Source organism: Cinclus cinclus, chromosome 1 (genome assembly GCF_963662255.1).
Source record: "Cinclus cinclus chromosome 1, bCinCin1.1, whole genome shotgun sequence".
In the NCBI taxonomy this organism is placed as follows: Eukaryota; Metazoa; Chordata; class Aves; order Passeriformes; family Cinclidae; genus Cinclus; species Cinclus cinclus.
Window position 1 is genome coordinate 6905832 of NC_085046.1, and position 26333 is coordinate 6932164.

Genomic DNA, 26333 nt, shown 5'->3' on the forward strand with positions numbered 1-26333 from the left:
ATTGCGTTTTATTATTTATTTATCTTTCTTCTCTCTTCTTCCTCTCATCACTCCCCCGTCTCGGCTCTCTTGAACCCCCCGGATTCTCTCCGGGTGCCGGTGCAGAGGACCGGGAAGCAGGATCCCTCGCTCTCCCTCCCACTGATGTGGGACTGATCCTCACCCGCGTGTAGCATGCTGTAACCAAAAAAGAAGAGAGGAGGGGAAGGTAAAAAGAAGCGGCTCTCCCTTCCTCTTCCTCGTTTCCCGCGGATTGACTTCATGGCTTCACTGTACCAGCGCTTCAGCGGGAAGATCAACACCTCCCGCTCGTTCCCCGTTCCCCCCGAAGCGAGTCACCTCCTGGGCGCCCAGAGCAGCGAGGAGGACGGCGCTGCCGGCAAGACCCCGCGTCCATTGCAACAGGAAGGCAGCCGGCCCCGCTTCCAGTACCAGTCGCGAAGTGACTGCGAGGAGGAGGATGTAAGCGTCGGTGTCGTTCGCGTGGGGTTGGGTTGGGTTTTGGGTGCCCCCCCTCCCCGCCCCCTGTCCTGCGGGATGGCTGGGTGCCCCTATAAGCTGGCAGCGATTTCTTGCTGTTTGTCCGTTCTTCCAGGCGGGTCTTTGCGCTCCTCTTCTTCCCCTGAAGCGCCGGGAATAGTACGGGACGGAGCCCGCTGGGAGTGGAGCGGAGCCGGGACTCGCCCGCCCCCGCGCTGTCCCCGCAGCTCTCCCGGTTACCGAGCTCCTTGTGCGGCTCTCCGCTCCCGTGGAGCGGGGCTGGGGGACGCGGGGTCAGCACCTTGGAAAAGCCAAGTGCCAGCTCCCTCCTGCTGCCCCCAAGCTACGCGACAAGGCTCCCCCTCTCCCCTTTCATTTATTTATTTATGATTTTATTTTATTTTTATTCCGTGTTTTACCTTTTAACACTCCCTGGCAGAAGTCTTCACCTCGTCTCTCTCTCCTCGCTTTCCTGACATCCTTCCCCTAACCTGGCAGCAGGGAAATTTTTAACCCCTGAGCAGCCGTTCCTGGGTCTCTCTCCCCCGGTCCCCTCTGCCTCCGGGCGACCCCCGCGGGGAGCCGCAAACTTCGGCCGCGCACCTTCCGATCCCGCACTGCTTCTGAAAGCTGCGACTTCAAAGGGTGCATCTGCATATCGCCTTAGTAACGAGTGACTAATCCAGGCCGCTGGCTGCCTGCTGTGTCCGATGGAGTTAAACTAGTCTGGCTCGATTGCCCCTGGTTCTTTTGGGGTGGGGGGGAACGGGACAGGGGACTTGGAAAGCAGGAAGACTGAGAGAACAAGGGCCAGTGATAAATCAAAACATGTGGCTCCGCATGGCTGGCTGGTGTTAGGTTTGCAGAGGGATTTTGAGTGCGTTTTGCCTCTGTGGAAGCACACGCAAGGGGAAGCAAATGGCTGCAGTTGGGAATAATGTTTGTGTCTGTTAAAAATACTTCTTGCCCAAATGGGACGCGCTAGCTTTGCAGCAGGGTTTGGCTTTGGCTCTGGGAGGCTTCCCAAACAAGGCACAGCTTCAAGCCACAACAACAGGGCTGCTTCACTCAGAGGAGAGAGCTGTGTATGCAGGGAAATGTCCTCGGATTATCTTTTAAATCCCTATCCGTTCTCCAGTCCCTTCCTAAAGGCTTTTGTGGTCCATAGAGCAAGTGCACTTCTGTCAGAGATGGGGCCAATCGACCTAAACCTCTCCCCGAGGTGACTGAATGCTGACAGCCCGGGGGGACAGCAGTGACAGGGACGTGAATTGACTCTTCCCTGTCACCCGCTCACTGGCAACGATCTTGGCATTGCTGCTCCTTGGCCCTAGCCAGCTGCAGGATGACACCAGGCCCCTTTCCCGGGCCCCCGCACCCACTCGTGACTCTTTCCTGGTGTGGATGGGGACACGGGGCCCTTCCCGGCCGTGTGCTGGGCTCTAGATGTCGCTGCGAGCCAGCGCAGTGACACCTCCAGGGCTGGGCTCAGGCACATTTTCCCTGTTGTTTTAATTTCGCTTTCCTGGATTTGGAGACAGCAGATGTCTGGAGCCACTTCTCTCAGAAGCGCTGAGTCCGGAAGCAGAGGAAAGTCTGCAGTTTAGCATGTGCGATTGATTTCTGCTGACAGGCTCCAAAATAATATTAATAAGAATGTCCTTTAACTTCTAAAAGGAAACTTTTTCCATCCTGCTTTTTTTCCCTCTCTCTTTCTTTTCTTCTTCCCCCATCCCCTCAGAGCTGTGTGGGTGAAGAGTATTGCTGGGCACGTATGTCTGTTGAGGGACAGAGGGACACAGTGTTGAGGGACACTGCTGTCTGTGCCTGTCCAGTGCTTTCTACAACGAAGTACAAAAACGTGTGGCCAGAAACAGGGATTTGGGGTGACTTCTAAACGCACGTGGACACTTAGTGTGAATTGTTTCTAAAGGGGACAGCCTGTCTGAGAAAGTCCCCTGGGCTGGCTCGGCAGTTCACAGGTGTTCCCTTCCAGCAGAGTCTGGGCAGCCTGAGCTGGTGGTCTCCGGCAGAGGGTTCAGGTCGGGAGGATGAAGTCATGACACACCAGTGGAAATGGTCGTGCCTTAAGTCGTGTTTCAGGGAGCGAGGGTCCGGTCCGCGGCCGGAGGGGACAGGACTGCTGGAGGTGTCCGCGGTGCTGAGGCGGAGCCGAGCGGGACGGGGGAGCTGTCCGCGGTACCGAACCCCTCTGTCCCGGGTCAGAAGGAGCTGTCCGCGGTACCGAACCCCTCTGTCCCGGGTCAGAAGGAGCTGTCCGCGGTACCGAACCCCTCTGTCCCGGGTCAGAAGGAGCTGTCCGCGGTACCGAACCCCTCTGTCCCGGGTCAGAAGGAGCTGTCCGCGGTACCGAACCCCTGTGTCCCGGGTCAGAAGGAGCTGTCCGCGGTACCGAACCCCTGTGTCCCGGGTCAGAAGGAGCTGTCCGCGGTACCGAACCCCTGTGTCCCGGGTCAGAAGGAGCTGTCCGCGATACCGAACCCCTGTGTCCCGGGTCAGAAGAAGCTGTCCGCGGTACCGAACCCCTCTGTCCCGGGTCAGAAGGAGCTGTCTGTGATATTGAACCCCTCTGTCCCGGGTCAGAAGGAGCTGTCTGTGATATTGAACCCCTCTGTCCCGGGTCAGAAGGAGCTGTCTGTGATATTGAACCCCTGTGTCCCGGGTCAGAAGGAGCTGTCTGTGATATTGAACCCCTCTGTCCTGGGTCAGAAGGAGCTGTCTGTGATATTGAACCCCTCTGTCCCGGGTCAGAAGGAGCTGTCTGTGATATTGAACCCTTCTGTCCCGGGTCTGAAGGAGCTGTCTGCAGTACCGAACCCCTCTGTCCCGGGGAGAGAGTTGTTTGCTCTCCCAAACACTCCCAGGACTTGTGCCAAGATGAGCTGACAGTGACCATTCCCCCTTGCTTGTGGCGAGATCAGCAGAGATGGTGCCAGGAGTCAGGCTCACTCAGGACAAGCAGATGCAGCCCTGGCCATGAGACCCTCGAGGAAAGGGGAAAAGTGAGGCAGAGAGCTGGCAAAGACCATGGGAGAAGTACAAGGAGAGTGGTCTGTTTGTGCAAAGCTCCAGGAGCACTGTGCTATTGCTCCTCATGGGGAAGGGCTTAAGGAAACAACACTGGAAACTCTTTCCTAAGATTGGGCTCCTGTTTTCTGTTTTGCACAAGTGGGACATTCACGTTGTCTTTCATCTTTCGACATCAATCTAGCAGGAAAACCCAGAACTTCAACACATAGAAACAAAGGATTTTTCTCCCTTCACATACTGGGAAATATCAAAAGAAACCTTAGAATGAGACTGTCCTATCTTTGTTGTGTGATTAATAATAGGGAGAGAATGGAGTGTATTTTATGGGTTACTGATGATGACTTTTCCTATTGAAGTGTGTGTGCTGCATTCAGCACTGTATTTTTAAGCATCACCACGGACCTCAATGCAGAAAAAAAACCAGAGGGAAAGGCAGAATCTTTCCTTTGAAGGTCACAGTATTGTAAGTAAGAATTCTGTCCACTGGAAGTACTACTGGTGGAAAAATACTACTTGAAACCTATACAGAGGTAAAGAGGAGGTAGTAACTCCCTAACAAAATTAAAATCAAAACCAATAATGATTTTATATGACAACTGCTGACTTACAGACAGCATTGAGATACACTTGAGAACATTGTTTTAGTAGCATAAATATATAGCAAAGTAGAGGCCACAGCATTCTGTAGAATCTTAAATAGCTTTTGCTATGATTAAACTCATGGCAGGTATATGAGGAAAATATATATATACTAGATCTAGCTACTGAACAAAACCTAGATAAAGTTCTGCAAATTTTTCATGTTAATTGTTCATCTGATCAATCATGTTATTTATGGGAGGAGTAATAAAGAAACTAGGTTCTGTATAAATGACCCCAGAAAAACACTTCCTAGATGGCTCTGTGGCATTATTGATATTAAAGCTATTGCAACAGCTCTAAAAAATTCAGATTACATATTTACCTTGTTATAAGATTAGCTTTTCACTGCATTTATTTAGATGAGGAAACATCTGTGAGAACTCTTTGCGTAGTTTAGTGTGGTGGTATAGCAGGTTATGAACAATTTTGTTAGCATAATTCTCATTTTTAGATTGATGAGGTTACCTTTTAAGTGATAATTTTGATTGGTTTACCTTTTAGACTGATGAGAAAAATGCTTTGCATATTGTACAGTGGAAGGGATTTTCTCCTACATGTTGACTTGAGAACTTTTTTTCCCCATAAAGTAGAGCTTCTTCCTCTTTTCCAGGCTTCTCTCTTGGCATCACAGTGATTAATGAGTTTAATTTTTGCAGGCAGCTGCCAGGAGGTGCTGAGTAAGATGTATCCTGCTGATTGTGTGTAATGCCGTTCCTTTTAATTACTGGGATGATAACAATGCATTAATCAGGTGCATAAAAAATTCAGCACTTTCCTGTAACATGGAATATTGATCCATTTTATAAGGCACTGACTGTAAAACAATGATCACAGAAGTACTTTTTAAAGTAAATTTTGTATGATAAGTTGTCTGCTTAAAATATTGAATTCATTTTTTTTAATGTGAAAAGCCATACTCTGCATTCTTAAAGATTCATTGCTTAGTCAAAACTCTTATTGGCTTTATTAGGAAACTTAAGCATATACATATATAAAAAGATAGTCCCAAAGTACAAAAGCTTTCATTCCTCTGAATATTCTTTCAATAACAAAATTCTGAATATTTCTTTCTTTTCTGCATTTTCTTAGAACTACATTTGGCCTATATTATACTTTATTAGTTTTACAATTGATTATTCAGACTTATTTACCTTTTGAGAAGTTTTCCATTCAGATATAAATAGAGATAATTTTGAGATGTCTCAGTGAAACTGTGTTTTGTGCTTGGATAAATTAAGGATTTGGTAAATCAAATATCCTTTGTTATAAGAGTGAGTCTGAGAAAGTGAGAGTCAAAGCCATCAGTGTGAAAAGAAAAGTAATTTCGTGTGTCAGACTTGCTGTTGCATGTAATTGAAAGTGTTAATTTCCAGTTCATTATTTGTCTAATGGGAACAGATAATGCCTCCTAGAAATCTGAGTCAAGGGCAGAACACTCAGAAATGTTGAGGCCCGAGCTGCAGGAAACAGGCATTTCAAAAGTGGGATGTTTTTCTCCTAAAGAGGGGAATGAATTGATTGCATTGAGGGGTTTGTGGGACTGCAGAAACCCTAACTTTGTTGTAAGCTATAACAAGTTGAATTGTAACCAGGAGTCTATCTATAGATCTGTACTGCTGTGTATATGGGCAAACCCAACTGTTTAAGTCTGTAAGAATCTCCTGTTCTGCCTCTTCTTGGTGAGTCCTTGGATGCTGAACTCAGTTATCCTCCAGCCATTAAGATGCAGGGAGTGGGAATGGTATTTTCCATAGAAATAGTTAGGCCTTGCTGGCATTCTGTAAGCTCACCTTTTGAAAGAAATAAAAATTGAAGCTTACTTCCATCAAAAGGAATAGTTATAAACCTTATTAAAATCATGGGTTATATTTGCACAGAAGCTCATCATATGTTTTGTGGTTACTGAATACTGGACACTGATCTGCAGGTGATGCAATTTTTATGCTTTGCTCTATGGCAATATCTATAATTAAACAAACTTATGATATTTGCTGCCAGTTTAAAATCCGCCTCTGTTTCTGCAGTCTTCACTAGCCGTGGTGATGATGCACACACTAAAAAATCTGCCAGAGAAAAATGTATTTTAAAGTATTCAGGAATAACTGTGTGAAGAGGCTGAATCATCTCTCTAATAGTAGTGAACTGTGCCATAGGTTGGGATACCTCACACAGAGTACTCAGCTCATGTTATTTCTCTCTCTGAGCTGGGAGCTCAAGTGCAGAAAGCAGACTGAACCCAGGGTTGGAGCAGCTCAAGTTGGTTTCCAAGGGGCTTTTAAAGACATAGGAGGTGGGAAAAAATATAAATATGTGAGTATGTGCTGTTCTCCACCAATTTGTTTATTTTTGTTTCAGGAAAGGCCAGACTGAAGACAATCCTTAGGGTGTGCAATACAGCTTGGAAGATGCTCTTTGGGACTCAGATTTTGTCCCTTGAAATTAAAAGCTTTACATTACTTTGGGCTTATGTATTTATGCATGTGCTGGTGCAGCAAAATCTCCTGTTATAGTTCATTAACTAGAGGCTGATTTTTCCAGGACTTTTTGCCTGATGTGCTGGATGATTCCCAGCACGCTGCCATGACGTGTGAGCATTTTCATCCCGTGACCAAGGGATGGCAGCGTGTCGTGATCACACTGCTCCTGTGGAGCTTGGCTTCTCCTTGCTTTCACGGGAAATCAACCACACACTTGTTTACACACTCACACCTACATGTGGGGGTTCTTCAATTCCTTACTGCTTTCCCTAGGTCTGATGGAACTGGTGGCAGCTTTGTAACTCTCTTTTCACCTTCAGGGAGAAACACTGGCTTTCAAAGCTCATAAGAAATGGTTCAGCAATAGTTTTAAGTGGCTCCTTATTCAGACATGGAGGAAAGAGGGAAGAAACAAGCCTTCCTTCGAAAGGAATGTCTTTTTTCTCCCAAAGGAAAGGAAAAAAAGAAAAAAAGCCTGTATTTTCCCAAAAGCCTCTTTCACTCAGTGGGTTGTGGAAAGTGTGTCTTTCCAAAAGTACACACAGATAATTTGGGTTTGTAGCTTCAAGGTGTTTCAAAAGATTTGTGGTCAAACACAAAAGTACATACTAGAATGTATTTCCTAGGTAGATGCAGAAATGCTTTTTTTATTATTTTTTTTTAACTGATATATGCACCTTCAAAAACAGTATGTGCATTCATTAAATTGTGGGTGTTTAGTACTGATAGGATTCAATGTGGGTGAGTTAACTGAGTTAAATATGTTGAGTGTATGCATTCATCTATAGGAATAGATCACTGTGCCATAATCTTTACTGCCAGTATATAACTATAAAAGGGACTTAGATTGAACATTGGACTCATGGATGTTTTGCAGCACAGAGCAGTGCAGAAGGGAGCAGAGTGAGAGTGGTAGTGCAATCCAGGAAAATGTTCTGAAGGGACAATGTGCAGTGTTTGTCTGTAGTGAAAGGAGAAGTCCTTCACAACATATACATCTGTAGGGTGTTTGGGAACCTAAATTTTCCACATGCAACCAGAGCTTTAATTATTTCTTGGTTTTTTTAAGCACTTCAATTTAGAGATATTTCATACTTTATTTTGTTAAAATAACACTTGAAAATCTTCCCAAAGATTACAGCAAAGATTAATGCAGTTTTTAAGCCTCAGGGAACTTGCAGTATGGAGGCAGGGGGAGATGTAGAGAGGGGTCTGGTCCTCATTCACTCTGCAAGCATTTAAGTTTACACAGAGGTACTGAAGTATGTGAGGTAATTTGAAAAAAGGCCAATTTTGTGACTCTCTGCTAAGGAAAACTGCATATGCTTTTTAATTGTTTATCACTTACAAAGTGTAAATTATTTTACTCTAAACAAGGTGCTTGTTAGTAGAGCTTAGCTATTACATGGATTCTTCCAGGAGCTGCAGTCTCTGTGCCTTTTAAACTGCACTTATAGTTCTATTCACTTTGCAGATGGAAAATTGGAGGCTGAAGTGGCACATGGACAGTTCATCTCAGCTCTATGGCAGTGTTGGTCTGCTGTGGCTCAGCCTTGTGAGCTATTGCAATTTCTGGTTCCATTCCCAAGGGGCTTTAAGACTAAAAATTGTTCCAGTTATCACCATGGATATTCTTACAGGTGTAAAACTAATTGTGAAGTCTGGCATATTTAAGTCTTTTCTGTATCTAGCACTCATTTCTGACAGTTTTCCTGTGACATTTCAAATGTCTGATGTTTCTCTCTAGCTCTTCAAGGCTTTGGAGTTTCTTTGAGCAGAAGGAGATTTAAAGCATTCGAAAGAAAGGACAGGAGTGTCTTAATGTTTTCATTATAATATTTCAGGGAGAGGATGGTTTGGGGCTTTTTGTATTTCTTTTCTGTATTTGTCAATAGCGTCTTCTCCAGCATTTCAAACAGATTTCAGTCTAGGCAGACCTCAAAAGCAAATGCAAATTTCTCCCCAGGCTTTCTCTTTTGGATGTACAAAGCTACATGAAATGGAAATGCAGCAGTGGGAAATGCCTGGTAACTTCAGCTCCAGTTATACCACAGTCATTAATTTTAAAGTGTTTATGACAAAAGTATGTTCGTGTTCCTTATTTTCCATTAAAATACGTTCAACTATCTATAAAAGAATGTAGCTGTGGTATTTTGGTCAGAGGAGAAATGAAACCCATGCAGACTGAGCAATTACAGATGTTGCTGCAGTCTCCAAGCCCTAAATCTGAAGACACCTGGTGAGCAGAACCCACAGGAGGTTCACACAGGATCCCTGTGCCTGCTGCTTTCCTCCTGTTCTGACAGGGGCAGAGGGAGAAGTCCAGCAGCAGCAGGAGGCCTGTTACTGCCTGTTGTCCCTTCTCAAGGGTATAAGCAGTGGTTTGCAGAGCCCAGTCTGTACAGTTTGTGTCTGTGAAGATGAATTCAAGTGTCCTGCAGTGCCTCTGGCTAAGAGGGACTAAAAAAGACTTTTATTTATAAAGCCAGCCTCTGGCAAGAGAAAAAGTATGACCTGCTAACAGTAGCAAAACAGACAATGATGCTTGTACCAGGGTCACAGAAAAGGAATCTTGTGGCAGCTGCTGCTGCTGGCTGGTAGAGTAACGTTGGAGATGGCTCTGGGGTGGAGGGCTCTTCCCATTTCCTTCCAAGACTTCTGAATCCCCTATAAGCCATAGAGGCAGCAAGCACAGCTCATCTCTTACTCTCTCCCATCCCTCAGCCCTACCTCATGGGAGAAGAATTCTGTGGTTTTTTGCACTGCTGGGAAGCCATGAGTCAGTTCTTCTTCCCTATCTAACAGGTGGCTGCTGGCATCCTTATCTCTCTGTGCCCTGGCGCCTAAGGATGGCCATCCCAGCAAAACCCAGGTGGCTCCACTCCAGCCACTTCCCAGTAATATTCCCTCAGGCATTGCAAAGTTCAGCTCCTGCTTTTTTCCCTGCCATCCTCTCAGGATAGGCAGACTGTGTTATCTTGTGTTTCAGGGGGAAGCACAGGCAGACTTGAGCAGTTAGCAAAGGGGATGTTGGGATCTGCTTTAAATAGTGTTTGACCTCTTGCATAAGAGACTGATTGTCCCAAGATAAGTTTATTGCATATACAGCTCTGAGATTTGCACAGATTGCTTGTGGGATTATGTTTCATGTGACTGTAGAATCCTATCTTTGTTTGTAATTTATTGCTAAATCTTTCCTCATGTTTCTGTATAACCTGTATTAAATATAATTAGGTTTTGATTTTGTGTTTCTATTTCATCTAGGTGCTAGAAAATAAAAGTAATATTTAAAAGACTGAACTTCTATTACTTTGTTCTCGGGGAAGCAATACAAATCAACAACCATGTTGCCATAGACACATAAATGCTTTATAGTGAACCAAAGATTTCCACTTCTACTATTCTTACTGCTAGGCATATTGAATCTAAGCTCTTTACTGATACAGTCGCTATGCCTGCTCTATATTAACTTCTACTTTTTCATTTTTTTCCTATCCCTTTTCTTTTTTAGTATTTTTTGGTGTAATCCCAGATACAAGAGGAGACACATGGAGAAAACATTAAAGGTGTTAGAGTGCTTCACAATGGTGTCTCTGATAAAGTGGGTGCTGTTGAAGCAGCTTCTTTGTTCTGTTATGAAGTGCAGCACAAACACTTGTCAGAACACACACAGTGAGTCATTGCAAACAAGAGTAATTAATTAAAACTGACATAGCCAAGGTTTAGGATCACAGAAACTTCATCTATTGTATTTGCTTTTGTGCTCCCTGTGTTTGAGGATGGTGAGGTTGAAACAGGCTTCTTCAAGGACTGGGTAATTCTCCCTGATTTCTTGGTACATTTAGATACCTTCTGTTTGAGGGGGCATGGATCGGTGGTGAGCACTGGAATAACTGTTAGGGAATTCTTGGAGTTCCTGGGTCTGCCACTGACCTGCTGCATGACCTTCAGCCAGTTATTTACCCCTGTGAGGCAGGACCTGCACCTGTTGGGCACCATAAAGGAATCAAGGTAGTGACTTCATTTGCGGCTTCCTTGTGGTGGTGCAGAATTAAATAATTTTTGCTTATGGCCTAAAGCTTTGGGCTAAAAAGAACCCATGGACAGAAACATGAGATTATTAATAATTAGTAGTGCCATCATTAATTCTGACAGTGGCAACATTTGTAGGAGCATTGCTAATAACCAAAACAGGCCCCGATTGTGCTTGTTTATGGTAGGCTAAAGGTCTCTCTCATTACAGTGTTTCACAGGCAGTGCCAGGAACTGATAATCACTATAATGCACATTTTTTCTTTTAGCTAAGAAAAGCTAATAAGCATCTGTAGTTTTGAAAAATGTCAGATTGAGCCAAAGTGCATGCAATTAGATAAGGATAATGTAGCAGATAATAAGAAGATACATGGTACTGGGTGAGCAGCTATCAGACTGTTGTGCTTTGGCTGCTAAAGTGCTTCGTGTCGTGTAAAAGGAAGCAGTGGTTGGTTGGGGGGAAACATGCCAAGAGTTGTCACAAATGGAAACATGAGCTAATGTGGTAAAGTGACAAGGTTGGTCCTGGGGAAGCATAAATGTGGATGTCAGGCTTTTGATAGATGGAAGGGTTGTCTGGATTAAAAGTTGTGGACTTGGGAGGTGGGAAAGACCACTGAGGGGGAAAATGGAAGGAAATATGGAAAGGAAGACAGGCAGAATGGTGTAATTTGTGGTTGCTGTCTCTAAAACTCGTTTTTTCCTTTTTTCAAAGACTCCCTTGTGTGTGTGTGGTGTCTGGGCTGTTCTGGCAGCTTTAGTGTGCTAAAACTTTTTAGAGTTTTTCTTTGCCCAAAAGGCAACACAGCCATGATATACTCATTAAGAGACTGTGTGTGTATTTTCAATCAGTGTCCTGAGTTTAATTTGCCTCTGGGGGAGAGAATGAGGCGGACTCAGGGAGCAAGATGTAAAACAAGAGGATGAGAAACAGACAAGGGACAAAGAATGGAAAGAAGGGAAAGAAGAAAGAGGAAAGCCAAGAGGCACAGAACTGGAAGCCAGCTCTGATACTGGAAGAGAAGAAGTTTTGCTTCTAAATTTTTTTGCTATAAGGCAAAATATTTATTGTGTCTGAGATAGAATATTCCATATTTTCATTTTCTTCCTACTTAGCCTAATCTAGAAGCTTCCTCTTGACAGGAGGGCAGGTTCTTTGTAATCTGGAAGATTTGGCATGTTTGTCTGATGCTTTTTCCCAAAATATCTCTTTTACTCTTATTCCACCTTTCATGAAGCATTCTGGTGCCTCCAGAGGGAAGAGATTAGAAGCCATTTTTCCTGCATTTTCGTTCTATGATAATTTTTACCTTTTTTTTCTTTAGAATTCACGAAATATTTAATATCTATATAAAATACCTGACAGAAAAGCTGTATAGTTCTTATCCTCTCCTCTTCTAAAATGTCTTTAAGAAAGTATTCATTCTATAAATACTTAACTTGTGATTAGATATGCAGTGTTGCACCTGCAGTCTTAGGAAGAACAATTATTATTCTTATGAAACTTTTGAATTGTGGATAACAAATTCAAGGCATATTTGCTCAGAAAACATTATCCTTTTAAGCTGCAGTTTACACCAGAACATATTATTTTATATATATATATATATTTTTTTTTTTGTGTGTGTGTGTTCTTTCAGCTTTGATTACCTGTGTTTGTATTACAGGGTTGTATAGAAGTGTGTGTTTGATGTTTGGAGAGGTCTCTAGGAGAATCATAGGAATCACAGAATTGTTTGAGTTGGAATGGATCTTAAAAATAATTTTTCCCATGGCCAGGGGCACCTTCACTGTCTGCAACCATTTAAACTCAGAGAGGGTTGAAATTCCTTTCCGATGACTGTTCAGAGAAGGTAACAGCACATTCACAGGATGTAAATTCAGAGTACATATAAACATGGCCAATATTGTTATTTTTGTTGTTGTTTTGTTCTGTTTTACTTTTACAATTCAGTCAATAGCAAATTAGATGTTTCTCAGTAAGTTGTTCTTCTCCAGGCAATGGGCAAACTTGATCTGAGAGAAGAGGGAAAAGAGAGGGAATCCTCTGTCTTCTCTTATGCTGGGTCATGAGGGAACACTTCCTTCCTCCCACAGGCACCAGGGTGCTCATAACAACTACACAGCTCTGTGGTGGCTCTCTCCTTCTTGGATGAGCTGCAGACAAGTGCCACATGGCACCGAGCGGAGAAAGTGAAGAGCAAGGTTAAAGCCAGTTTAATCACACTGAGTAAATCTGCATGTGAAATCCCTCAAATTATAACAGTGTACCTTCACTGTCTCTCCCTGTGTGTGCTAAGCTGGAGCTCTTCTGGAAATGGGCTTTTGGCAGAGAGCACATGGCCACTGGCCTGGAAGGATGCCTGAGAATGCCACAGTCAGCTTTTTAACTGCGCAGCTCAGTGTAAAATGTAGGGAGCAGCAGTGTGAATCAGAAGATTGAATTTGCTCTAAAAGTTCCACACAAGGCTCCTCTTCTGCTGAAGATAGATTGTGCCAGTCCAACCTGAAAATCTGTAATTTAATTTGAAAGCACCGTTCTGCATTCCTTTCAGCTGATCTCGATTGGTGACAAGCCATAGAATTTCTCTGTGGTCCACTGCAGCTTAATAGATGAGAATTTCCCAACTTCATAAAATGATTAAAAACACTCCAAATGTATACTATTAGCAAGGCTTCTGTGAGACAACTCAATCAGCAGGCTTCAGGGCCTTTTGAGATAGTTTGGTGAGCATTGCTTGAAAGGCAGATTGCTGAGATAGGTCATAATTGAGGAAAAGACTAAAAAACTGCAAGACTTAAAGGAAAAAAATATAAAGGATATGTGTAACAGAGGTTTTTCCTGTTTGCCACAATGCTGTGAAGATGAATTGTACAAGTATCAGTGTGTCTAGCAGAGATAAGTGAAAACTGTGGGGATCATTTTGGCAGCAGCCCACTCCTGGGTTTTTCTTTAACCCAGTGCCTTGGACAGCACTGAAAAGCAGAAAGAAGCAGTTTGGTTGTATATGTACAGCCTGTATGTCATCTAGAAAACTCATCTTCCTCCAGCATGTTGGATAATAAACCAAAACCATCATCAAATGCTTGTAAGTAATGAACCATTTCAGGACTGCTCTCTTCTGCTCAAGGCGTTTCTACAAACAGGAGAAGGATGATTTATTGACTGATTGTAAAATACATGTTGGGCATTAGGGACTGCCTTTCTTCTCTCCCTCTCTCTCTCCCTCCTTTCATATGGGCTGGCTGTGACTTTCCAAACAAACAAGAAAATGGGACTTTCTTTTTATTTTTTAAAAATTATTTATTTTTATTTTTATATTTTTTATTTTTTTCTTTTATTCTCTTTTTTTTGGGTTTTATTTTTCTATTCTGTTTGTTTTCATTAATATGAAGCAGAGGCTAGTTAAGGTGTAAATGGGCAACCAGATATTTGGAAACTGAGCCTCTAAACATCAGTTTAAATTTCTAAGATTGGATGAAGAAATTTTGTGGCTATTTTTAATCAAGCGGGTTGTTTGAGAGTTTTTCTACTGACAGTGCTGAACTTTCTGATGAAAACTTAAAATGTATCTCATAGTTAATGCTTACTTCTTTTTTCTTTCTCTTGAGCTCAGAGCAGTCCAGCAAAGTACAGCACCAAAATATTTTCTTTACATCACAGTGACATAATCTTCAGAGTTTCCAAATGTGAATTTGTGTGCTTACTAAAAGGTGAAGAAGCTTTTATGCTTAATAGGTCTTATCTCTTATCAAAGCAGGAGATTAGAATTTTCCATGACTTGGTCTCTCTCTTTTGCTGGTAATAGCTGAAATGGAGAATCTGTCCATCCTCAGGATATCTATCTAGGAGAAAGTTTCATTGTCAGACCGAGGAATTTCTAGCATTTTTCTTGGTCAGCTTCAATAATCACAGATTCTCATTCATTCCGGTCAATGGGCCCTTCTCAGGAGACAGTACAATTTTTTTAAATGAAAGATATTGCTGGAATAAGAACTGATGGCTCTGATCTGGTCATAAATTGTTTTAGGCAGGAAATAACAAGATTTTTAAGATCTTGAGCATTGAAGAATTGAAATAGTCTTCCAGAAAGATCAGGTGAAGATAAAAGTTATATCTCGCTTTAGACTAGATCGCAGAAACTCTACTTTTATGGGATTATATCTCTGCTCTTGGAAGCAGAAAAACATAGGGGGCACTTTTGCAACTAAATCTATTGAAATTTTGCATAAGCCAGTGAAGAGGTCTTTGTCTTCAGCTAGGTAACAGGAATGCAGTTTTGATAATACAGGCTAAACATCTTTTCAAAGAATCTCCAGAAGAGGTAAAGGTTATTAGACTCTGTGTTTGTTTAAAAAAAACCAGTAATCACAGTCAAATGGCTTAAACAGGGCTGAACCTGCCCTTTGAACATATTTTTAAGATAGTTCAGTCAGGTTTATTTGAGAGTCCTTTGATTGCTGCATTCCAAACAAAGTTGTGTCAGATGTCTATATTTCTCTAAACATTTCTAGCTACCTTCCCTGTAGGCCAAACACTTTTTCATCTCCAGAGGGAAGATGTCAAGAGGTCTGTCACTAGGAGGCTAGCAGCGTCTATGGACATTTGTGCTACAAATGTTGTGTGGGAAAATCTAATTCAGAGCAGTTATTTTTCTCTTATTGTTGGAGAATTGTACTTTTTTTTTTCACTTGGGTTTAGTGTTTCTACACAGAGTCCCAGAGTCCTTCATAGACAGTAGCTTTGCCTATCTCCATAACAAAGACAGTTTGCAAAGAAAAGCCTATGGATGAGAAACTCAGAAGACTATCAGACAGTTTATTTTATGTTACAGAACCTCTACAGTGTATGAACATTATCTCCAGACTATGTGAGTTGTAGATTTTGGTGTCTGAAGAGAATTTAGTAGCTTATTCAAATGACTGAGAACACTGAGCAGAGTTTGAGCAGCCTTACTGAGTATTTTGCTTTTCCAATACAAATTCCCTCTGGGCCATAGGGGCAGTGCTGCTCATGTGACAGAATTGCCCAGCTGTAAGCACACACAAAATCTCCCAGTGACTCACAAGCAGGCAGAGCAGGAGCCCCCTTCATGTAGGAACACACCTGGTGCCTTTCCACGGCTCACTGCACTGTGTGGGTTCAGAGCGGGTTTAATGTGCGTCGGAATGTTTGAGTAGTGAAACACAAATTGTTTTAGAGGCCCCACCTGAGGAACAAAACTGCCATTACTGTGTGGCATTTGTCTAGTGAGAAGTCAGGAGTTTGTTCTCAGCCCTGTTCCAAACCCCATCTCCTAGGCTGAGTTCTTGGCTGTTGCTGCAGACCTAGGAGGGGTCTCCTCTCTCCTGTTCTTTCTGAGCACAGGAAGCACATGGGAGAGTTGGAAAGAAAACTGAGAAAGTGAACATGGCTAGCTGGGGTGGTGGTGGTAAGAGTGCTAGGATGAAGGGCTCCGCTCCTCAGCAGATGGTGAGTGCACAAAGAACCCAAGAAGGAGTACCACAGGCAATGCCAGGCAATTCCTGTTAGATTCTTTCCCTCAGTATCTCCAGTGCTGATTTTTTCGAGCTTACAGTGGGCTCTAAATGCTGCCAGTGTAGGAATGGCTTGTGAGCAGCTGTGTCCTTTGCTGTGTCTGGCCCTGAGCACTTGTGAGAGCTTGACCCACAGCACAGACTTCTTTAATGCAGCCACTACTTCAAATCAAGTGATGATGTTTAATGTAGCAGGACTGCTCTGTGGCAGCAAATTTCTTATCAATTATTCCAGCACTGGGAGAGGAGAAGGGTACTCTCCTTTTTTTTTTGAGCAGTGCAGGAGGGGAACAGCAGAAGTGGTGCTTTCTGGAATGGGTGCTGAGGGGAAGCAGTGATGGTGGTGCTCTGTAGTGTGGTTAGAGGCAGAGGATGCAAGTGACAGATTTGCACAAATGCAGAGGAGTGGATAGGGTGCACAGGATGGCAGTGATGTTGATGGGGTGGAAATTGCCCAAGTAATCTCCAGGTATCTCATCCCAGCAGCAGAGGGAAGGCAAGCTGCACATGAGCAGTAAGTCGGCCAAACCCATGGCTGTGGCTGGGAGTTAGAAAGCTGGCTTCTCTTTCTGTGTGGAATTTAATTTTTCAGGAACATTTAAATCCCTGAGCTGTATTGGGCAGATTTTCCAGAAGATTTTGGTTATGCAATAAAAGCCATCTGATATTGTTTCTACACTGCTGTTAAGATGAAGTGTTCTTGTTATATCCTGTAATCTTACTTGAGCTTTCTGTTCTTGATGGTTTTTCTAAGCCCTGGGCTAAAATGCATTGTGCTAGAAATTATTCACCCAACAAAATGTCCAAACTGTGAGGCACTAAAATCCATTTTTTTTTCTCTATTTCTCAAGTCAGCAAAGATCAAGCAGTAGAGCTCATACTGCTTGAAAGTGCTAATCGGTGTTGAAGACTCAAGATTTTTATCATTACTTGAACTGGAATTTCACATGCCACCAAACACCAAACAGTTGATCTAAATCAGTGCCTCCCCAGGGCTGTGTCTGCCCGAGGGATGAGGGTCCCTCGTGCCAAAGCTGTGTGTGCAGGGCTCAGTGCAATGCTCTTGTGGAAGAGCTGAGGGTGCCACAAGCACTTTGTGGTGCTGATGCAGCGCAAATTTTCAGCTGCTGATCATTTACATTAGTCAAAACGAATTTACTTACTGATTGCTCACCCTGCTGCAAACATTCAGTTGCTGATAGAGGTCTTTCAGGGCTCCTTTAGATACCTCTGCATGGTATTACAATATACATCAGAGGAATCAACACCATGTCAGGCACTCAAAAAATATCAACCGTGTGACTTGCTGTTGCTGGTGAAATCCCTTCATTCATATTTTCTTGTATTCATTACTCTAATCTGCGTGAGAGTTTTGTGCATTTTTAATTAAATGATTGCATGTTACTGTGGTTGTGTTTGTTTTTTTTTGCACAGGACCCCTCTTCCTGTGCTCAGTCCTCTAATGGAAAGCTCTTTGACGTTTGATTTTCTGTCCATTGTTTAATGTATGGCCTTGGGCCTTATTCTGCACTCTCTTCAGTCACGGTTTAATTTTCTCTTGTGCTCTTTTCTAGTATTTTTGCCACAATTTTTGAATACTTCTCAAAACCTAATGAGTTTGTTTTCATGGTACAGCTGCTGAACATGAGGTAAGGTTTACTCCCCTGAGCTAGGGAACAATTCCTAATGTAGCCTAAATACTGAGGTATAAAGACTCATTTTGTGAGAGTCTAAAACACAGATCTGTGGCTTCAGTGGCTGTGCTGACCCTCAGCAATTCTCAAATAGTATCAGAAGTCCCAGAGGTGAACATTTGTGAAGTAACTAACACTGTAGTGCGCACTTAGCAAAATTCACCTTAAATGCTTTGCCCAGCATCACAGAACCTTGCTGTGTGAGAAACAAAGAAATCATCTGTGTCTTCAGAATGTCTTGCTTAGTCATGAAATTGTCCCTCCTCCATCCTTCCAGCTCAGTACTTCATTTACTGCACACTGCTGCTTTCCAGTCATGCATGTCACCATGAGCCCCAATGATTCCCTCAGCAGAGTTTTACATTAGAAATCCCTGAGTGCTTGAGGATGAGGCTAAGATAAGGTTGCATTGGAATATATCAGTTCCATAGATACCCCCAAAAAAGTGCTGTGCTTAGAGTCAAAGCAATACTTGTTGGGAGAAGTAGTATCTTTTATTAGGGTAACTGGTCTTGTGGGTAGAAAAACTTTCAGGTGCATGAGCCCTTCAGATTCCTCTCACATGAGCTGACTTCCTCCTAAAAACTGCACCTCTTTTATGTCCCCAGCTGAGTCTGCAGAAACAGCGCCCTCTTACAAAAGCAAGCAGGAAAACAAGAGGTGGCATTACATGTCAGCAAATGGAGTCCCCAGTGGTTCATTAGTGGATTAAATGGAGAGTGACCACAGACCTTTGAGTTAATGGAGTAACTGAAAATAATTTTGTTCTCATCCTCTCTAAGGATCAGCTGTTGTGGGGAAAGTGGTCCCTTTTCTCTCTAGTGTCATAGCTGTCAGAATGCAGGAAATGTGTAATGAATTGGGAATGCTGAATTCTTTTCTGATAGCAAAGAGTGTATTTCAGTAATTTCTACCTGACTCATTAGGAAATTAGATCAACAGCTCTCAATTAGATCAACACCTTTCCACTATCTGTGGCCCTTTTGTATACATCTGAATATCATCTGTAATATGCATTAACAATAAATTACTTTGGTACAACTTACCTTTCTGTTGGTATTCATACAGTTTCTGGCACAAAGGGGATGTGGTTTGTGCTGGGGTAAGTAGGTACCTTTAGCTGAACTGTTTTCCAAGTAAACTGATTTCTTTCTAAACTCTCTAATTTCAGTTTACATTAAAGTGACAAGGTTGTCCTGACTTTAGGGACAGTTTTGGCAATGACAATATAATTTAGACGAAATTAAAATAGAATAAGGGTGTTGTAGTACTCTGTCCAGATGGGTGAAATCATCTCTCAGAAAGTTTCCTAATCACAAATAAAGGACTTTATGAGTCTGCCTTATATAAGTCCTGCCACCTTGCATAGGTAATTAAACAGTCCTAAGAGCAAAGTATTAAACCCAAGTATCTGATTTTCCAAAAGTGTGTTAGAACCCCATGGCTGAGAATTCTCTGACCTACATAATCATTTAAGCTGATCCATGCAAAATGGTTCAGTTCACACGGAAAAGGATGACAGTATCCCCTCCAAGGATATTTCCAAAATCTTTAGCCTGGGATATACAAAGGTAAAATTCCAGGAGGTCAAAAGTGGAACAAAAACAACTAAATGAAAAGAAAAGCTTTCCACAAAAACATAAAGTAAAACTATATTTCCATGTTCCTTCTTGTTCTCATGCATTCTGGAATTTTGTATTTTTCTATTTACCTCACCCAGTTTTCCTCTACTGAAGCTATTCAGAAGATGTTTATATTTTTGTATCTTTAGTGTTTTTATTCCTGAGAAAGAATAATTGAAATCTTGTCTCCCATTCATCTTTCTGCTCTGTGTGGTACTGTTTGTGCAGAGTTTAGGCAGAACTTCACAGCTGATGTAACATACTTAGAAGATTTTCCTACTTTTAGCATCCTTAGGGCTTTAGAGGAGTTCCTGGAGGAGTCAATAGGAAGAAATGTTCATCACTGCTTAATGGAAAACAGGAGTCCTCCCACTAAGAGAGAAATACAGCACCACAGGAAGTTTTATTTTATTGCTTTATATTACAGAAGATCTGCTTCCAAATTCTGAGTCTGGAGAAACTTCAGGTTTCTTTTCCTTCAGGAAAGATAGGAATTTTCCTTGTTTTGATTAGCTCAAAGGACTGAATTTGAGGAAGAAAATTGAAAGAAACAGGTTTATGAATGAATGCAGAACAAATTATTCATGTGTGTGCTCTGAGGATACAAATGTATTTTGGGAAGATGATTTGCATGGAATTGGCCACAAAGAGGAAAACAAGATTAAAGTGTGGTCTGTTTGAGAGTAAGGCTAGTAAGGGTGAGATTCTTTAGACTGTTAAGAATTCTTTCTGTAAAGAAAGTTCAATTTCAGTTTGCGGCCTGTAAATATTTAGTAGTTTGCATTCAGGAGCAATGAATTATGGATTTAAGACCAAACAGAGCAGTATTTGGTGCTATGTGCTGTGCTAAAAGGAGTAGTTCTGAACTACTTAGAGACACAGTGTAGATCTGTTCACTGTTTTCCACGATTATGTTCAGTTCATCTGATCCCCTGGTCACAAGAATCTGCTGGATTAGAAATGTGATTTCAGCTTTGGATAATAAACCAGTAAAGCGCTTGTAGTTCTGAGAGCACCAGGCAATATTCAATATTTCCCAGTCACCCTGAACTCCTGTGTTGGAAAGAATAGGAGTTTGCTGCATTGCTGGAAAAGTGCTGTCATATTTATTGTAAGCAAGGGCAGTTTGCACACCTGATGTTTGCAATGAGCTTGAGTTTACCTGGTAGAGCAGAAATCACAGAGCTCAGGCACTTGAGTTGCTAAGTGGCAGCTCTCGGGCAGTAAGCCCTGTAAAGGCTAAACTAATCCAAATTAGCTCACATTTCCATGGGCTAAGAGTGTGCACAAAGGAAGTTTTTGCACATCAGCAGCCAAGTGGTAGTTTTATTGCTTGCTGCAGCTTGTCTGTTTGCACCTGAGCTCCAAGGAGCAATCCATCCTTTAGAGAACCTGAGCCCCAAGAAAAGAACCATCCTGTAGAGATCCTGAACCCCAAGAAAAAATCCATCCTGTAGTGATCCTAAGCTTCAGGGAAAAATCCATCCTTTAGCCTGTATGTGCCTCTCCCAGTGCAGTCTTGATCTGGCACTATGACAGCACAGTGACAGACTGGCCAGTGTAGGTGACAGCAGTCTGCTCTGTTGCCTCAAATCTCAGACTAAACTTGTGATTTTCACTTGGATATTTTAGTGCATAAAACTTCAGTATCCCTGTCCCTATCCTAGTCATCTTGTTCTATATTTTCTGGCTATTGATGACCTGTTGCTTTAACATTCCACAAATAATAACATTATTATTATTATTATTATTAATAATAATAATAATAATAATAATAATAATAATAATAATAATAATAATAATAATAATAATAATAATAATAATAATATGTGTTTCTCTTCTTCTCTGAGACTGGTGGGAGTCTCTCATCTCCTCTGCAGATGGACAGCTCTTATGTCTTCTCCCCCTTCCCAGAACAAATGCCTGGGTATCCATCCATGTGTTGATTATATCTGCAAGACCCCTCCTTCACCCAGAATTCATAAGGAAATGTTCCTGGCATGGCATTTCATCATGTCAGCCTAAACTGGACTGTAATAAATTAAGGAAAGTTGCACTTTAGAGAAGGTAAACTTAATTGCAATAATCTAATCACTTCTGATTGTTCTGGTATCTCACAGGTCAGATGTGTTCCATGGAACACTTCCATCCATCCATCCATCCATCCATCCATCCATCCATCCATCCATCCATCCATCCAATCTATCCCTCTCTTTTAGCTTTAGTGAATAGGAATAGGAAGGTGCTTTCTCAGGAAAGTTGCATTTCCTTTGCCTATGGAATAAAGGGAGCTACACTGCCAGAGTTGTGTGGCAGATGCTGAGAGCCCGAGCTGTCCTTCATCCCATCCAGGAGTGGTCCAGCAATACAGGGAATGTTGGTGTGTGTGGCTGGAAGGCATCTTCCAAACTGCAAAGTGCTACCTGAGGTTGAATGGTTCTAAGCTCTGGGACTGACACCTTCCTTCTGCAGGTAATGAGCTCTCAGGAGTTTTGACAGTCAGGAACTTTTTGAGTGTAATTGTGACCATGCCCCAGTGACAGAGAATTCATCAAGGTATTTAAGTCACACAGCCATTTACGACTTTGCTCTCAACTATGTGTCTCACTTTTCACCTGAACTCTTCTGAATTTGTCTGGCTTCGGATTTCAAGCATTGATCTCTGCTGGGGGGCTGAAGAACCTTTCTATCATTCAATATATTTGGTAGGTGAAGAAACTAGTGCTTTATAAATGTGGGCCTGTGCTAATGTCACTTTTTTTTTAACTTCTTTTTCTACATATGACATTTAATGCCATTAAAAATACCTCTTCTTTTGCTGCTTCAAATGTTTGGAAAGGAATTACTGCAACTGTGGAGGTAGAGCTGCAACTCCTGGAGGTGTAGCCATGTCTGACAAAAGGTTATTTAGATGGGATGCCATTAGGAAATTGTTCTGGCAGCACAAATCTCATTGTGGGCTCCTCATCACTGCCAGAGACAGGAAGTTTGTGTTTGCATGGCCAACCTTGCTGAACTTGCTCCTGCTGAAACAAAGCAAGTGTGGGCTACAGTGTCCTGTCACCAGGTATGAAGATATTCTGTTTCATAATTGGTTTCTCCCTGATCCCTATCTTTTGTCGTGGAATTCAAATTAATTCTTAGTAAATAGGAATCAGAAGATTTCCTGTTTATTGTCTATATGGGACTTATCAGAATGGAAATTCTGGGGAATGATATTGCTGAATTTTGAGTGAACAAGCTCATTTCTAGTAGAGTTTGCCTGTTATGCTTTGAACAGAAAATAAAGATTTGGAATGTATGGCTTTTTAATAAAAAACATATTACAAATAACAAGAATAATTAGCTTGAACATTAAAGCCTGTATTGGAAAGAACTGAACTTTGCTGGGCTTTGGCCCAGATGTTTAAGTATCTCTGTGGAGCTGACCTAGAGTCCTCAACCTTGGACATATAAATGATGGATTTGTGGCTTCTGTATGCAAATCTGAATGAAATTCAAGGATAAAAGAAAGAAAATGGAGGAGAAAAATAAGTAAGGAGGGAAACAGCCAATTCTCTTACAGAACATGTACTACAGGTGTGTGATAAAACACAACAGCCTATTGAGAGAAAAAGCAGAAGTAAAAAATACAGTAATGGTCACAAAAGGACCAAGAGAATGGTCTGGGAATATGAGCTGAAAAACATTTTGACAGAAGCCACTACTGATGCAGAGAGAGGGATTAATTTCTCTTTCCTATTAAGGGGGTAAGAGGGTAGATGGTAAACTAACCTGGTAATTTTGGTTAGTTTGAAATTGAAATTGAAGCTGCTGGAGAATCTGATTTTCAGAGCTCTGATGATTCACCAGGTACATTTTCAAGGCCTCAGCACTGCAGCTGAGTCTGGTTTTCCTGATGTGCTTAGGTCTGATTTTTAAACAGGCACTTCACAGGATGGCCCTAATGTTACTCTACTGGGAAAAACATTTTCCAGCTGAAGTTCTTAACACAGTTGAAGTGACGAGGAGAGCGATGAGACCAAGAAGGTTATCTCCTATCCTTCCAAAACAGGCTTTTCTGCATAATATGTTTTTGTGTTTGTCCAGTTTGACTTTAAATTATTCAAACTGTGGGCATCCCTGAAGTAACCTGTTTCATAACCAGAATCTCAATGAACCCTCAGTTCACAGAACAAACCCCTCTGCATGCCTCTGGAGAGCTGCATGTGCTGATTTGGGAGGGGATATGGGCCATGGAATATAAATTGTTCATGGCTAGCCCCGGGGCTTGAGAATGACCCTGTGATCTGAGCTGGGGATCTCAGCTTAAAGCAAACCAGCTGACCATGTGTGCATTAGTCTCTCCCTAGGAATTTTGAAGTGCAGTTCTGTGAGGTCCATGAAGAGTGTGGGTTTCAGTGGAGCCTGTGTTATAGCTGCTCTGTTGAGACACCATTAATGGGATGACACATGGTCTGGATTTGGCATTACTCTGCCATTCCTCTTGACTGTCAGTTCCCAGATCAATGCATAGTGAACTCCTTACTTTTCAGAAGCAAAGTCAATGGAAATCCCCAAGGAAGCACTGGACTCCACATTGACCAGCTGGAGGTAGCCAGTCAGCAGGGTTTGTTTTTCAGCTTCAGCTGTGCATGTCTGTTTTGCCACCTGGAGCAGTCCTGGATAACTTTCTTTCCCTCCTGTACTTTTCTGCTCCCTTCTTGCTTCTGGGATGGTGCACAGGATATGGAGGCATTTAAAGGGTTCCCATCATGATCCCTTTTCCATCACAGGACCAGGAGTGCTGCCTGTGTGTCTTGTGTGTCACCTGGCAGGATATGCATGTGCTGTTCTAGTACACATATGACAGACAGAGAGGAGCACACAGAGCAATGCACAGCCTAACTCACCTGTTCCTGCTGCCTCCCAGGTTCTTCCTGCCACAGGACAGCAGGAGAAATCATCTTTATGAGTTGATCAGTGCACTGTCTTGGAGAATTAGAGGAGGCAAACACTGAAATGATTGCAAATTCCCAACATCTGTAAAATCAAACCTACACAATTTAAAATTTGATTAACTTAATCAGGAGATTAAACAATTCTAAGTCCCTCAAGGCCTTTTATGATTTGCTTATATAATTTCAGGTGTAGAGCTTCTAAAAGAAAGCTGAAGTCACCAAGTAAATTCCAATAGTGCAACATAGCAGAGTGCATGCTGGATCACTCCAAAGGTCAAAATAGTTTCTCTCTTCATCTCCTTGACAATTGTCAGTAACAATTGCCTGGAGAAAAAATACTAGACAAGTATAAGCAGACTATGTAGCTCCCTCCCCCAGTGTGTTCTCCCTGCAGCCTGTGGCTGAGGATGTTTCTGTGCCGAAGGCCATGTCACTGGATTTATTCATACAAACACATATAAACTTCTGGCATACACAGAATCCTGGGGCACTAAGCTTCAAAGATTAACCCTCTTCTCTTCGGAAGGAAAAGGAAAGAAATAAAGGTCTTTTGTAAGAAGATGATAAGTTGAAAGAAACATTGCTGTTCCTGTGCACCTGAGACCTGATGTGCCCTTCACTTCTTGCTCCTGCTGCAAAGCCATCAGTTATGTGTTTCCAAATAGTACCTGGCCAGCCCTTAACCCCTTTTATTTCTAAGAATTTGTAAGGTAAACAATTTTGGGCTTTTTTGGGACACAGTGGAATTGTTCCCCTTATGTCTTAACTCAATATATCAAGGAACAGGGCTCCACTCTGCAATCTAAATTGCTACATAGAAAACAGAGAAACTGGGAACAGAGGCTTAACTTGTGTCTAGTCAGAGCAATCCCTTGATGCAATGAAATAAATTTGCCAAACTACTTTAAGTGAGAAATGTATTATTATTTACCAGCAAGGTGAAAAACCCATTTAGTTTCCCAAAGTCAGGGTGACCAATGAAGGTCTGGATGTTCTAGAGGTCTTTGGATTGCATTAGCAGTATGTATGGAATACATGGTGCGGGGAGCAGAGATGGAGAGGGCAGATGAGATTCCTGTGAAGTTAACATGCTGCTTCCCAAGAAAATGTGTGAGAGCCCAGCCTTAGTGCACTTTTGCTTCATGCTGTGAGTTTGGCTGGAGTGGGGACAGAAGGCACCAGTCTGTCCTAAACTGTGGGACTCATGCTTCACTTTGATTTCCAGTGTCCGGTGAGAATTACGTAAAACTCACGAGTTTCAAACTGCCGTAGAAGTTCTCCAAGTTTCCAGGAAAAGAGGTGAAAATAAAAGACAAACTGAGAAAGTAAAGGACAATGTGCACAAAAAGGATGAAAGAAGAGATGCATGCCATTGCTTTCATCTTAGTGGCTTTGCCACCAGGCTGGCATGCTCATGCATTGTAATGCACTTTTCAAGTTTTGGGGTGGGTTGAAGCCGAGTGTGATATCAGAGATGGGAATGAAAATATAAAGCTGTCTGCCTTCTGCCCTGAAATTCGCTTCTTGCCTTGGCTGTAAGCCACTAAACCACAATTAAAATAGCATGAACAGGACGTGTCACTGAAATGAAGATCACAGTGTTCCCTCAAACCCTCTGGTGGTGCCCTCCGGAGCCCCTGTGACAGAAGGTGAACCTGGTGTATGACTTGCATCCCTTGGGCACTGAGGTACAGGAAAAAAGCTTTAGAAGCACAGCCAGGAATTTATGGCAGGAGCAGATGAGGAGACAAAAACAAGAATATAAAGCAAGCGACAGAACTGGAGACAAGACAATTGCAAGTAAATTGCCTCTTCTCTCCCTCCTTTTCCAGCAATTTAGTACTAAGAACAGGCTCA

The 26333-nt window shown here is 42.4% G+C and overlaps 1 protein-coding gene across 1 annotated transcript in view; it reads left to right on the forward strand.

Moving 5' to 3' along the window:
* The first annotated feature begins 261 nt into the window (after nucleotides 1–261).
* The window catches only part of DPP6 (dipeptidyl peptidase like 6), a 391697-nt gene continuing 365625 nt past the window's right edge, over nucleotides 262–26333 (forward strand). Inside the window, exon 1 of the mRNA XM_062506397.1 lies at nucleotides 262–462. Within this exon, the coding sequence (XP_062362381.1) occupies nucleotides 262–462 (201 nt within the window). The remainder of the gene's footprint in view (nucleotides 463–26333) is intronic.